General features: G+C 35.7%; 1 protein-coding gene across 1 annotated transcript in view; it reads left to right on the top strand.

Moving 5' to 3' along the window:
- Positions 1-8,414: 8,414 nt before the first annotated feature.
- Positions 8,415-14,113, top strand: part of LOC143224072 (uncharacterized) — a 44,052-nt gene continuing 38,353 nt past the window's right edge. The window contains exons 1-2 of the mRNA XM_076452536.1: positions 8,415-8,583; positions 8,943-9,058. Coding sequence (XP_076308651.1) covers positions 8,415-8,583; positions 8,943-9,058 — 285 coding nt within the window. The remainder of the gene's footprint in view (positions 8,584-8,942; positions 9,059-14,113) is intronic.

The raw sequence follows: 14,113 nt of genomic DNA, 5'->3' as shown, positions 1-14,113 counted from the left end.
ATTCTCTTTCTTGTCGATTTTTAAAAATTGTTTGTTGTTAAGCGCAAATGCGATATCTGTGCTATGCTTACCATGGGTATCGAAAACTGGTTTTTGACATTATAAGCCAGCAGACCTGCTGCTCTACCAATAGAGAACTTTTCTTGAATTAAATATAACCGAAGTTATAGTTATACGATGGCTGTTCAAAAAATACGCGGACTGTTTGAATTGCGCGGCTCCAGTTGGTTCCACGGGAAGCCGCTTGGTGTCGCTAGGTTTGCACAGATCAGCTGATTACGACGCCATTTCCCGATTGCAGATATATTCATTTGTGTATTAGCTACGCGGTTTTAAGTGAAGTGCGATTTTTTCGTTTGGCGGATTTCAGAATGAATGACCTGAAGGAGCAACGACTTGCTGTGAAATTTTGTGTTAAACTTGGAAAATCTGCGACTGAAACTTTTGGTATGCTTAACACGGCTTACGGTGATTTTGCTATGAAGCGTACGGCATGTTTCAAGTGGCATGAACGTTTTAAGGATGGTCGACAGCCCATTGAAGATGATGAGCATCCTGGACGTCCTTCACGTCAACTGACGACCCACACGTCGACAAAATCAACACCCTGGTGCGAGCAAATCGACGTCTGACTGTCAGGGAGCTTGCCGAAGAGTGTGGGATATCAGTTGGATCTTGTTACGAGATTTTGACCGAAAAATTGAAGATGCACCGCGTTGCTACGAAATTCAGCCCTCAGAACTCGTGAGTTTTTGGCCAAACACTCGATCACTGTTCTTCCCCACCCTCCCTACTCACCTGACCTTGCTCCTTGAAAGGAAGAAGATTTGAGACGATTCCCGAGATTAAGGCAAATGCGACGAAGGAGCTGGAGGACATTACAAAAGAAGCATACCAGGACTGTTTCAACAAGTGGAAACACCGTTGGGATAAGTGTGTGCGTTGGGGAGGAGAGTACTTTGAAGGGGTCCCAGACCTGTAACTTCTAAATACAGTACATTTTGTTTTATGACGTCAGTCCGCGTATTTTTTGAACAGACCTCGTATCTTCTTTTTCAAGAATACTTAGATGATTGCGTGATATCTAGTAGAAATGGCATTAATTTCTAATTACGCATTGATAGAATGAAACATGGATTTTTTAACAGCATAAAAGGAGGTAAGTAATAATTGGAATTTCTTCACACAACAACAAAATATTTCATTTTACAAAATATAATATAGAATTTAAAGTAAAAATATTAATAATCTACAAAGAGTAGATTTCGACCCGGTTAAAAATAACATTAATAATATAACTAATTCTTGTTTTAAATTTAAATTATTTTGTATATAACACACATTATATCTAATTATTTTAATAGAACATATTAAATGTTCCAGTAGCACAGCGGAATATCCAAAACCTTACAATGCTAGAAACCGCTTTCGATATCTATGGTATTAGAGGTAGCCTATTGGGTAATTTTTTGCTAACTATAAACAATAGCACGTATATATTTGTTGTTTCTTTACACTGATACAAATACTATCTTAGTACTACTTTAATTTGAGTGTATTATTTTTATTTCTTAAAAGTTATTACAAAAATATGGAAGTAAGTAATAAAGACGTTTTCTTATTATCTGATTTTTAAGCATAGGAGTTAAGTATCTCAATTCTTGCATTCCACTTAAATAAGAACCAATTTTAGCCTTACATAATACTTTTATTGTCTTAAAAATATTAATAATTTATAAGCATACGAAAATCTCAAACAAAATATTTATGAAAATGTACTTTTAAGTCTGAGCTATACTTGTTTTTATTTGAGATTTTTCTTTTGTAATCTTATTTCGCCAAGAAACTACTGATTGTAATGCGGTTGGGCATGTTTGTTCTAACTCAGAACTTATACTTTAATACGTTGTTTCAATGAACAGTAAATTGTTTTTAAACTACAAATCTGTTTCTACCCAGCTGGAACAGCGGTAAGTCTTCGGATTTACAATGCTAAATTCAGGGGTTTGATTCTTCTCGGTGGACACAGCAGATAGCCTGCTTTGGCTTTGCTATAAGAAAACACACACACACTACCATTCTACTTAAATTACAAATATTGTACAGAATAAATTTTACTTTTATTTACTAAATCTTTCACATACTATTCAAAATTAAGTTATTATTAATTGGTAAAAGTAAATATTTTATGGTTTTAATTTTTTCTGTTTACGAATGTTTACGTTATTTTTACATTGTTTTATGCATGTATAGATAAAGATATCTCATTTTTTATGGAAAACTTAATTTTTAATTTACAAAATTATTTTGTTTGAAGTACTGATGTATAAGTTTTACCAAAGAAATTAATTGCTATTTATAAATCACAATTGATGATATTTTGAATTAACTCTAAAGAATTAAGACTCAAGTCAATTTTGTATCATGACGAACGGATTAATTTTGTTTTTAGTCTTGAATTGTTTTTTGTTACACGGGACGGTGAAGAAACTATCAAGAACAACAAGAGGCCTGATGAAATTCTGCCCCTGAGGCTTAATCTTCGTAGTGAAACATGAATGACTGGGGATTGTTGAAGTGGCAAACGAGCCCGTATGCCCAAGAGTGATTGGATCAGTTGTTATGACCCCTATGGTCACGTCAACCGGAGAGGCAGAATTTCATCTCTGGTCGATTCCACCCACAGGAATGAAGAGAAGATGTACCAGTGGGAACATTTTCTCCAACATGGACTGTTTTCATAGCAAACAAAACAGAAAAATTTTACTGACGGAACTGATGTTTGCTGGTTTATCGAGAAGCCTTTCTGTGACATGAAGCATGTAGCTGAGATGAAACCAAACCAAGAAATAACCTTAATAGACGACTCTCATCTATAAGAACTGTTTCATCAATATACATGGTGGCAAGCCCCCATACAAGAAATATATGATGGATGAGATGGTAGTAACCTTCTCCATGGAAGAAGCATTCAGCTCTAACAAGAGGCGAGACTGAAGTGCTATTATTTGATGGCACATATAATGACAAGCACTCGTAAATAATAAGCAAGTGCAAGTTGCAAAACCTCTTCACGAAATGAGGTAAGTAGCCACCGAGAGTTGGGTGCAATAGGTCATTGGTGAATGACAGCCAACAACAGCAAATACTTCTGCATCAGGTAAGACAACAAGCACTTTTCAATGATGGGAGCATTTGGTGGAACAGTATGAAATCTCTTCATGAAGAGAGTCACTCGACCACTTTAAGAGCTGAAAGTAAGGTATCATTGTGGGATGAAGTTCATCTACATGAACTGTATCAGCATCTACATGATGCAGATACAATTCACTTAATATGGAACTAGCTAGTGCTGTCTTCTTTGCTGGTCACATGCTGATTATGGGCCGAGTTATCCACTGCTGAAGTTATATAGTATATCTGTAAAATACTAATGTCGGGTGTGAATGGTAGTTCTCATCAAGCTTGTCCTCTACCAACAGCTGAGTTACACAAGACACTGTAAAGTATTGTGATACAAACAGGTTGGTGCTCAAGTATTAGTCATGGTTACTGAGACCCTCTTGTGAAGTTTAAGTCATAGTAATTGCAGCCAATACCTTCCCGTAGTCATAATTTTTAAGGTGTTAAACTGAGTACCAAATCGTTTGTCAAAGTTGTTTGTTGCAAGAATATTCCAGAACAAAGTGTCTGTATCTTTTCTAGTAGTAAAATAGATAGATCTCTCCTTCTAAAACAATTGTACAACAAGTACGAGGGCTAAAAGCACCTGTCGCTCAAGTTCCAAAATTCTAAGAGATTTTGAGTTAAGCCTGGTTATAAGTTTTGTCAAGGCAGTGTAGCACTCAGTATATGCCTGAACAGTAAAGCAGTTGAGTTCCTACTAGAGCTGCAAAATCCATGATAGGATAGTAAAATTGCCACTCTAGCAAATGGTGTCAGACTAAATGTAAATGGAGAGATATGCCCCCTGACTACATTTAGGCCACATGAACTTTAACATGAAGATTGTAGTTTTAACTCTTGGTACTTATTTTGCATATTACAGAAGCTTTCTGTTGCCTTTGCCTCGCGCAACAAGTGAATTTGGTTTTGGTAGTTACTTTAACCGGTTCCTGTCAGAATCAGTTTAAAAAACAACGGACACGAATGTGTACTTTGTGTAAGGTACAACAGTATTATGTGTGCAAATGGTGTGCTGTATCTTACTACAGACAAGATAGACGGTGTACTGTGATTGTTGAACTAATGCATGGAACACACTGCCTTCCGGCTAGTGGGCCAGCACTCTTCACATAGCTTCCTGATTCTAGCAAGTCAAACAGATGACAAAAAAGTGCCAAAGCTACTTTCAATACATGAGATAATGTGTTTGAGTTATGAGTCATGTTCTTAAGCCTGTCAAATACTACCGCTATTTTTGAAGCTCAGTAAATATTTTAAAGGGTTACAATGGAAAAAATGCCTGTTACATGTGGACAATTTAGTATCTGACTAAATATTTGTGTCTAATCTTATAAGTGCCTTCATGTGAACATTGGTATAATTATTTGGTCATTTCATTGGTAAAAAAAATGTTTTGATTGTTCTTGTAAAAACTGCAACTATTCAAGATAGGCTATAACCTTTAATAGGATGAAAAGCTAAAATTTAGATGAATTTATGCTCAATTTTTGCAATATTTTTGCACAAGTGTTCACTTTTACTAAAGCTGATGCACGTTCCAAGTAGAGATAAGTGTGTGAACAGGTAGTCCTCTCCTAAGTTTAGTGGAAGTACGCATCCTGGCTTATTTATGGCAGGATTGTAAGTTCCTATTGGATACCGATGCTAGCAGTATTATAGCCAAAACAGCTCTGTCTCATTTGCAAAATGGATTTAAATGAGTAATCATGTATACAAGCTATACATTCACTGCTCATGAATGTAGACACTGCATGATGAAAAATGAATTGCTTGAAGTTGTAGTATTTGTGAAGCACTACATGTAGAGCAAGAAAACCATCCATCAGGATGGCTCATGTATAAATAAAGTGTCTAATGAACTTTTAAAAAACTTTGGAATGGATTATAAGACGCTGGATGACAATGTTGCAGGTGTATGACACAGTTATGTAGCATCATTTGAGAGTACTACATGAAAACTTTGAAAGACTATATCACCACACAGTGAGACCATTTCCATTATTTGAATGTTCTGATCTAGGAAATCAACTTGAGAAAGACCTATCTCCACTGTCATGACACAGAGTCAGTTATTAGTTGTTTTCAACTAGTGACTGAATACCAAAACGTATCACTCAATAGCTCTATGAAGAACAATTAGGAAACCCAGAAATGTCATGGGTGCTCCATGTTGTGCAACAAAATATATCTATCCACCCAAATTGAGGACCTGAATGCGGGTGTACATAGTTGTTGAAAGTAGAAGTGATAGATCCATATGAGTATGAAAAACGGGAACCAGGAAAATAACTCTTAAAACAAAAAGGTGTTTTGACAAGATGGCCATGGAAAGGACTTTTCAGCATGAAGATTGAGTCTGACAATAATACGTGCCTCCAGCAAAGAAGCTGCTTGGTTCTGGTTAGATTGGTCCTTACCTGGTATTCAGACAAAGTTGCCCATTGATGTAAGAGAACCAGCAATTACGAGAAGTGAGCAAGTGCTCCCTGTTAACAAATAAGCTGTGACCGAATATTATATGTCCTGGCTTGCCCAGAACTCAAAGTTATAGGTCAATGAGTCTGAGTAAGAAAAGACTGTTATAAAGTATATCATCTCAGCTAATAAGAAAAAAGAAATATGAAGGAGCTTACGTGATTGTGATAAATGAATAAGTATCTTAAGAGGTGCAGAGAAGTTATGTTAGTTGGCTGGATAACTGATTAAATATCCTGATTGTTATAACATGGAGTAACTGCTAAACTACCTAAGATGTTCATTTAGTTATGCCACTAGTGATTGAAATGGTTTACAGGTTCTTGTCATTTGATCTCTCAAATGATAATGTGAGACACCATGTATTAATTATCATTGTACAGTTGCTACAGTTAGGTAAGTCTGGTAGGATAGTTAGTCATGTAATGAAAATGCTGACTGAAAGACTTAAAAAACCTTTCTTTCTGAAACTCTGGGCAGTGGCGTGAGATATCACGTTTATACTGCAATGTAGAGTTGACATTCGTAAAACAGCCAGGCCAGTCGTTTGGTCAAGAAACCATTAATTTAAAGGGCGTTGTGACTCTTGTTTTTTGAGCAATCAACTGATTTTCTGAGTAAAAAATCACGTTCAATTATTAGAATAGCAACAGTTATCCCAAACAAATCATGAGGTTTTCGGAGAAAACGCCAATGTAAACTTACTTGCGTGTAGTTACTCTAAATGAAGTGAAAGAGCTCTGTTCTCTATCACCCGCAAGCATTAAAAGTGTATTCAGTAGTGACTGATTTCAGTGGAATAGGCTTTGCTTTATTGAGATTGCTGATGTTTGTTTTACTGCTATGTCAGTTAACATGAGTGGATTGACACGTGCAAAACAATACAATGTTTCAGTGTTCCATGGTTTGTGGTCATTCTGAAGAATGACTGCCCATTTAGTTCTGATAGTTATATTTAGCTGTGGTTGAAATGAAGATATATTGATGTGCAGATAGTGACAGAACAAATACCAATTCTGGCACAAAGAAGTTTAGATGTTATATTAACACGACCAGTTCTAGTTAATTATAATCTGAGTGCTAAATTTAGTTATTTTTAGAACCAATAATTACCTAACATCTTTATATTTGAGTAAGAAACAACATTTTTTATGCAGAATTGGTGCATAGCTGACCTCATAGCTCCACAGATATGAAGTGAAACTTTAAGTGTTGGACAACACCACCAGTTCCATTTAATTATAGTCTAAGTATGTTAAATTCAGTTATTTTTAGAAGCAATAGTTTATCACAGGTTTATTTGCAAAACTGTGTATGAATTATACATCATGTGGTTCAATTGTAAATTGGCACTTATTATATTATTGCATCATGCTGCTATAAACTGCTAAATTTTTTTCGTTGTTTCAATTAGTTATTGTTGTATCATATTATCACATCGTGTGTAGAACATTCTAGGCCTCAGTTAGTCTGTAAATATGCATACAAAACGCAGTTCAATTAAGATAGACCCTTAGTTAAGTAACTAGATAGCTAGAGATAGATTGTGAGTTTAGCCATAAAATCATGGCACTTTTGAAAAGGAGAAATTATCGTAGATTGTATTGTAACAATAGAGTGAAGAAGAATAAAAAATAAATTATCTTGTAAATTGTGTTATAAAGTAATCGAACAAACGAGTGTAGATTTTTGATGAAAAGAGACAATTATTTAAATATATATGGATACAACTTTAGAAAACAACAGGTGTAACGTAAGTGAAATTATCTCCAATTGTATTGTAATAACATAACAAAAATAGAATAAAACGTCTTGTTTTCTTAATTAACTGAAACAACCTGTGAGGATTTGATGAAAAGAGACAATTATTTAAAACTCTGGATATAACTGTGATGATTACCTGTGTGATGAACATTTGTATCTACGCTTGAATTGTTTTATTATATAATTTTAAAATAAGTGGACTGTGTGCTGTTTGTTTATTTTTGAAATTTATTATCGCCGACAAATCACAGACACCTACTGAAAGAATTCTGCCAATTCATATAAAAAAATCCTAACATTGGTAAGCCAGCCAGGATTATACAGAAATAAGGAGTGGTAGAAGAAATAAATCACAGTAGGAATAGGCTTATATATACACACACATACAGCTTTAGCAGTGGTAAAAGCATTATAAAAGTCACAGTCATGCAATATAACTACTTCAACTGGCTATGACAAGTAAACAGAGAAGGACAAACAACTTGTGCTCAAAAATAGCGATTTACAAGAGCTTGTTAAACGATAACCAGACTTAGAGAGAAGAGCATCAAGATTGAAGAGATGAAGAGAAAATAATAATATTAATTAATAAAAAAGGAAAAAGAGAAAAAGGAGAGACTGGAAACAGGGAGAGAAAAACTTAGAACACGAGAAGAGAATAAAGGAAGTGATAGACTGGAAATAGAGAGAAAAAAAGAATAACACAACTTGAGAAAGAAGAGGAGAGATGGAAAATATAGAGGATAAAAGCACAAAGCTACAACTTTGATAAAAGTGACTGGGTAGTCTGTGTCAGCTCTTTTTTCTCAGGAAGAAAGCCTACAAGTGTATCTTGTCATGGACTGAGACAAATTAAAGTAGTCTTATTGAAGTGTTTTTAGCTTAGCGAAGGAAATGTTCTTCGAAAGTTCAGAGAAGTCAAACCCGAGACTGAAGAAGCTGTATTTCAGTTTATGGCATGTCTAAGGTTATTCACAAGGTAGACTTAAATGACCAAGTGTGAAGATAGTTTTGAAGGCTTGGTAGATTTAATAATACCTGAACAGTTTATGATCACGTGCTACACTGACATGTCATTGCTCCTAAAAGATAGAGCATCAAAGGATGCGGGTGAGATAATTAAGCTGGCAGAACAGTATATGGAAGCTCATGGAAGAAGTATAACTGGGAAGTCCAAGAATAACAGTTAAAGTCAAAACGAGGAGTGGCTGATCATAAGCAGGATGCCACCAAAGGTGACAAGAAGTCAATAGACAAATGGAAAAATAAATGCTATGGTTGTTATAAAATGGGGCACATAAACCAAACATTAAAGGAAATTAAAAATAAATGAGTTGGAGTTTCTTGTGTTGCTTATCTCACCTGGATCTGGCCTTACTTTCATGCAGCCAACACTTTGGATAAATATGCATTGCTTGATGGTGTATCTGATATGAGAGCGTTTGAGCCTACAACTGTCGGATTAGCTTTCTGTAATTCATAATATCAGAGAATACCAGCCATTTTGTCACCATTAGGTGTCCCAATCTTGAAGCCCAAAGATCAGAGGATAGTCGGCCATAATGATCTCGTGACATTCAGTGTACCAGCTATCCAGCCAATTCTGCTTATACTGAAACCCATCCAATTTGAGGTGAAGGAGTGGCCTAAGTAAAATAAGTCTATAAAAATTCAGGCAAAGAAGTACCAGTGCTTCATTGAAGAATGCTCTATAGTGAAGACCTATAAGCATGGAGAATATACTCATTTCATTACTACGATCGCATCATTCATCCCTTTAAAAACGTCCCGCAACTTAAACACCAGAGATAAGCTGTCAAAAGGGAAGATCCCTGGATCTGGCTCTTTTGTTCATGACCCCAATGTAACACCTAAGTGGCAGCACCTCCATGTGTGATGCATTAGCATCACACATGGAGGCGCTGCCACTTGAAATTTCTCCACAATTTATGCTCAGCCAATGACATCATTAACATTAATGGCATATATCAAGTAGCGCCAGGGTTAGGAATGGAGAAGGTAACACCCTCCCACAAAGTCCACAACAGTAGATCACTGTTAAATTGCCACTGCCAAGTGAATGTTATATATTGTTGAGTAAAACCATCTGTTGAAACATAAAGAGCTATCAACAGACTTGGAGTTGGAAGTAAATCATATCCAAAAGGATCTGATACGAGCTTGTAAAGGAAATAGGTTAGTTATAAATTGTGTCTTTTATTTTGTAGCGTTTTCTTTGCTAGCAAACTTTTCAACGATGTAGGGTATGCGGTTTTACTGACGTAAGTGTGAGATAATTTGATTGTTTGAGTTGCAATTGCTTAAAGTTGACTGTTTTGTAGTTTTGGAATAAGAGGCTCTAGGTCAACCCTAGATCATATTGTGTATCTTATACCCCTTTATTTAAAAGAGTAAAAACTCTTAAACTATTGTATTTTTCCTCATTCTTAGTTTGGATTCAGTGATTTATTTAAGCAAATTACACAGCTTTACCTTTTACTAGTGCATGCTGTAAGTGTTTCTGTGTGAGAAAGACAATTCATAAAGTACTTAGATAAACGGTCATTTTTCTTGTTAGCGAACGAAATAATATCTAGGAATGGCCACATGATTTGTAAGTAGTATACTACAAACACATGGACCAATCACTGACCAAAGAGCAATCTTTCTGTGTATCAATTATTTTCATATATTTAGGGCCAATCTACCTCAGAAGCTTCAGAGTTTAGAAGCGTTTCAAAAGCTTTCCAGTTTTTAGCAGACCCTTATTATAGATCTCTGCAAGTTTTGTTTTAGACATTTAGTTTTAATACTCTAAAAGATTATATAGTTGTTGAGTTTAATGATTGCAAACGTTTTTTATTTTAACTTTTATTGTACCAGATTGTGGTTTATAAGGAAGCCAGTAAAATTGCAGTTTATATTTTTTATTTTCACTTAAGTTGTTGGGCTACTTCTGTCACTTAGATTTCTTTTCGACTTATTTTATGAGCAGTTTAAGTTATAGGAGTGATCACATTTGAAATGACAAGAGAAACTAAAACGTTTCTCACACATCTACCACCACTTCTACACATTCAGAACTACTACGAGCCGTTTATAGTATTTTGTACTGTGTTATGTTTTTGTAGTAAATAAATATATTTTGGAGTTTGTGCTTTTATTTTTTGACTCTTTTTCATGTTGCAAGATGAACTTGGTTTGAGTTTGGGGAAGAACAAGTTTAGCTTTATGGAGTCCTCGATTCTCCAGTTAATATCTCTAACTGATCACTCTCATATACATCTGTAAGCTTTAAAGTACTGTAAGGGTGAATTTTTTAAAAAATAAACCTTCCTTGTTAAAAGCATAACAGCTCTTTAGTGGCACAGTAGTATGTCTGCAGACTTCAACTGTTAGAAACCGGGTTTCGATATTCGTAGTTGACAGAACACAAGTGGCACTTTGTGTATAATAACAAAACAAACAAACAAGAAGCATAACATTTCTCAATTAATGTATATTCAAGGAGGATAAAAAATATTTTTGTCAACCATCATCAGTTATTTTCCATATTCTCATATTTCTAATTTTTGGTAAACGTCCTTCCTTTATCCACAAATCCTTAAGGTTGATGTTATATCTAAATCTTCCCTTTAAATAACAGATTTTTAAATAACGATTATCATATTTCTATTTACGTAATTTTTTAGGTCTATAGTTTTGCATGACAATATGTAACAAAATTTCTACTTTTTCTTGTTCCTTGGCAGAAGGTGTTATTTCCCAATCGCTTATACCTGAAGTAAATAGAACATACCTATTTTTCTCTTCAAATTTTGCTTTTGTGACTTGGTTAATGAAAGTTTCAAATTTACCCATTTACTATAACATTCCTGGTAGATACAGTGCTGAGTAGCTGATAGAGAATTTTTCTCGAACTTACAAGAGTTTTCAAAAACTTTCTGGAATATTGTATAACTGGCAAGAAATTTTAAGAATTTTCTAGGATGTTGTAGAACTTATGAGAATTTTCAAGAACCTTTTAGAATTTTCCAGAACTTTTCATAGTAATATATATATACAGGGACTCACCATTCACCACCTTAGTTTAGTTCTAGCTGCCTAAGTGAACAAATAAACCTATCTGATTTTATCAGAGATGGCATTAAGAAGTTGCAAGCATTCTCCAGACGCATTCTGCTATGTATATGGCCAATTTATCAAGACAAGAGCGAAAACGTGCTCTGTGATAGATAGCATCTTCTAAAATAAGCTTACAAGGCATATTTCGGCATGCCTGTTGGAGATTAAGACAAACCCTGGGCACCTCATTTTACGTACGAGCACTGCAAAAAAAAACTTTAGAAGGTAAGACGGGAAATTTTTGCTTGCTTGAATATTAATATTATATTCTATACAAATTTTAGACCTTTTAAAATTTAAATATCTTTTAATTTTTTTAAAATTTCCAATAATATAGAAAAATATCACATATAGAATATTTTGTACGAAAATCTTACACATTAGTCGTGGATGAAATAAGTTTATTTCTCAAAATAACAATTTTATTTTGCTCATTTGCAGAGACAGCAATGAAGTTAGCTATTCCAAGAATTTGGCGTGAACCTACTGACCACTCAAGCAATTGCTACTTCTGCATGATGGACCCTTCCAAATGTCGGGCTGGCAAGAATGCATCTGCTATTATGTATCCAGACCTTCCATCATCCATCGACTCAGTGCCACACTGCCTTGAGCTCCCCTGTACTCACTCCACCAGAGAGAAAGCAGTCATCCTCAGAAGAGAGCAGCAAATCAAAAGAGGAGGTAGACGTTGAAGCTCCAGATTACAATTTCAGAGGTGCAACTGGTGAGAGAAACCCATACTACTCCAATCAAAAAAGACCTCAATGACTTGATCAGAGATCTTGGTCTAACAACGTTGAATGCCGAGCTTTTGACATCTAGGCTCAAGGAGTGGGATTTGTTAGATGAAAGTGTGCAAGTCGCAAGTCAGAGGAAGCGTCACCGACATTTTTCAAGCTTCTTCACTCGTCAAGATGGGTTCTGCTTCTGCCACAATGTATCTGGTCTATGCGAGGCAATTGGAATTGCCTGTAGCCCGAACGAGTAGCGCCTCTTCATTGATAGCTCATCCAGAAGCCTCAAAGCTGTGCTGCTCCATAACGGGAATAAGTATCCGTCTCTTCCTCTGTCTCATTCAGTGCACCTCAAAGAAGTATACAATAGCGTCAAGATCTTGCTAGAAGCCTTGAAGTATGATGAGTATGGCTGGGAGGTTATTGGAGACTTCAAAATGGTGGCATTCCTGATGGGTCTCAAAGGAGGCTTTACCAAGTTTCCCTGTTATCTTTGCCTTTGGGACAGTAGGGACACTGCAGCGCACTACAACAGGAAGCACTAGTTACAACGGACCGAAGTCTCTCTAGAGAGGCACAATGTCAAGTGTGAGCCACTAGTGGACTTCCAGAAGGTGTTGTTCTCACCATTGCACATAAAATTGGGTCTTGTGAAACAATTTGTCAGAGCCCTTAATAAGGAGTCTACAGACTTTAACTACCTTCGAGACTTCTTCTCTAAAGGTCAAAGCTGGTGTCTTTGTTGGACCACAAATAAAGAAGATCCTGGAGTGCACAGAATTTCCCAAGAAGCTCAGTAAGAAGGAAAAAGCTTGGGGCAGCTTTGTTGCAGTGGTTTAGGGCTTCTTGGGCAATCACAAGGCTGAAAATAATGTGGAACTGGTTGAGGCTCTGGTGAAGAACTACGGCAAAATAGGTTACAAGATGTTTCTGAAAGTCCATATCCTTGACGCTCATCTTGATAAATTCAATGCAAACATGGGGCATACTCAGAGGAGCAAGGCGAGCGATTCCACCAAGATATACTGGACTTTGAACGTCGCTACTGAGGAGCGTATAACGAAAACATGATGGGAGACTGTATTTCAGGGCTGATACGTGAAAGTGATTTACGTTACAGTCGCAAGTCTCGAAAACTACACACTTCTGAACATTTTGTGTAACTTTAGTATAAATACATGTAAATCTTGATTCATATGTTGTTTTATTCAGACCTTATGTAAATGGAAATGTGCAAATTTGCCCGTGTTTACATAGAAAATAGGTTAATTTCTAAATTTCATTATCTAAGTCACAAAAGCAAAGTTTGAAGGAATAATGGCCATTTTCTGTACTTTTACAACATAAGCAATTAAGAAATAACACATACTATCCAGGAACAAAATTTATGTTACATAGTGTTATTATTACCTACGTAGTATGCAATCATACCTTGTATATTCTGCTTCTTTGTATGAACACAAGATTCAATATTTGTTTTCAGTTATTCAAGCATATATGCTGTTTTGACAAAGGTGTTATGCAACAGTTGGTAAGTTTCTTTTGCCAATGCTACCTATTTTTCCGTGTCATTCGCCTGAGGCATTAATTTGCCTATTTGAGAGAAAGAAAGTTAGCATGATAAGCAAGATGGAAGCGACTAGGGCACCAGTAATATTAGGATTGCATTTTCATGTGGCATCCTAAACCAAGTACACAGTTGCTAACATATCTAAGACTGTTAGACTGAGAAGTGTGCAAAAATATGGATTCAATGCAGAGACAGCAATTAGTTAGTCGTCAGTCGAATACGTTGATGTATTTATGGAATTAGATGACTTAATGGT

The sequence above is a fragment of the Tachypleus tridentatus genome, chromosome 8 (genome assembly GCF_004210375.1).
Source record: "Tachypleus tridentatus isolate NWPU-2018 chromosome 8, ASM421037v1, whole genome shotgun sequence".
NCBI classification, from domain to species: domain Eukaryota; kingdom Metazoa; phylum Arthropoda; class Merostomata; order Xiphosura; family Limulidae; genus Tachypleus; species Tachypleus tridentatus.
The sequence above is the reverse complement of the archived record's forward strand: the minus strand, read 5'-3'. Positions and strand labels throughout refer to the sequence as shown.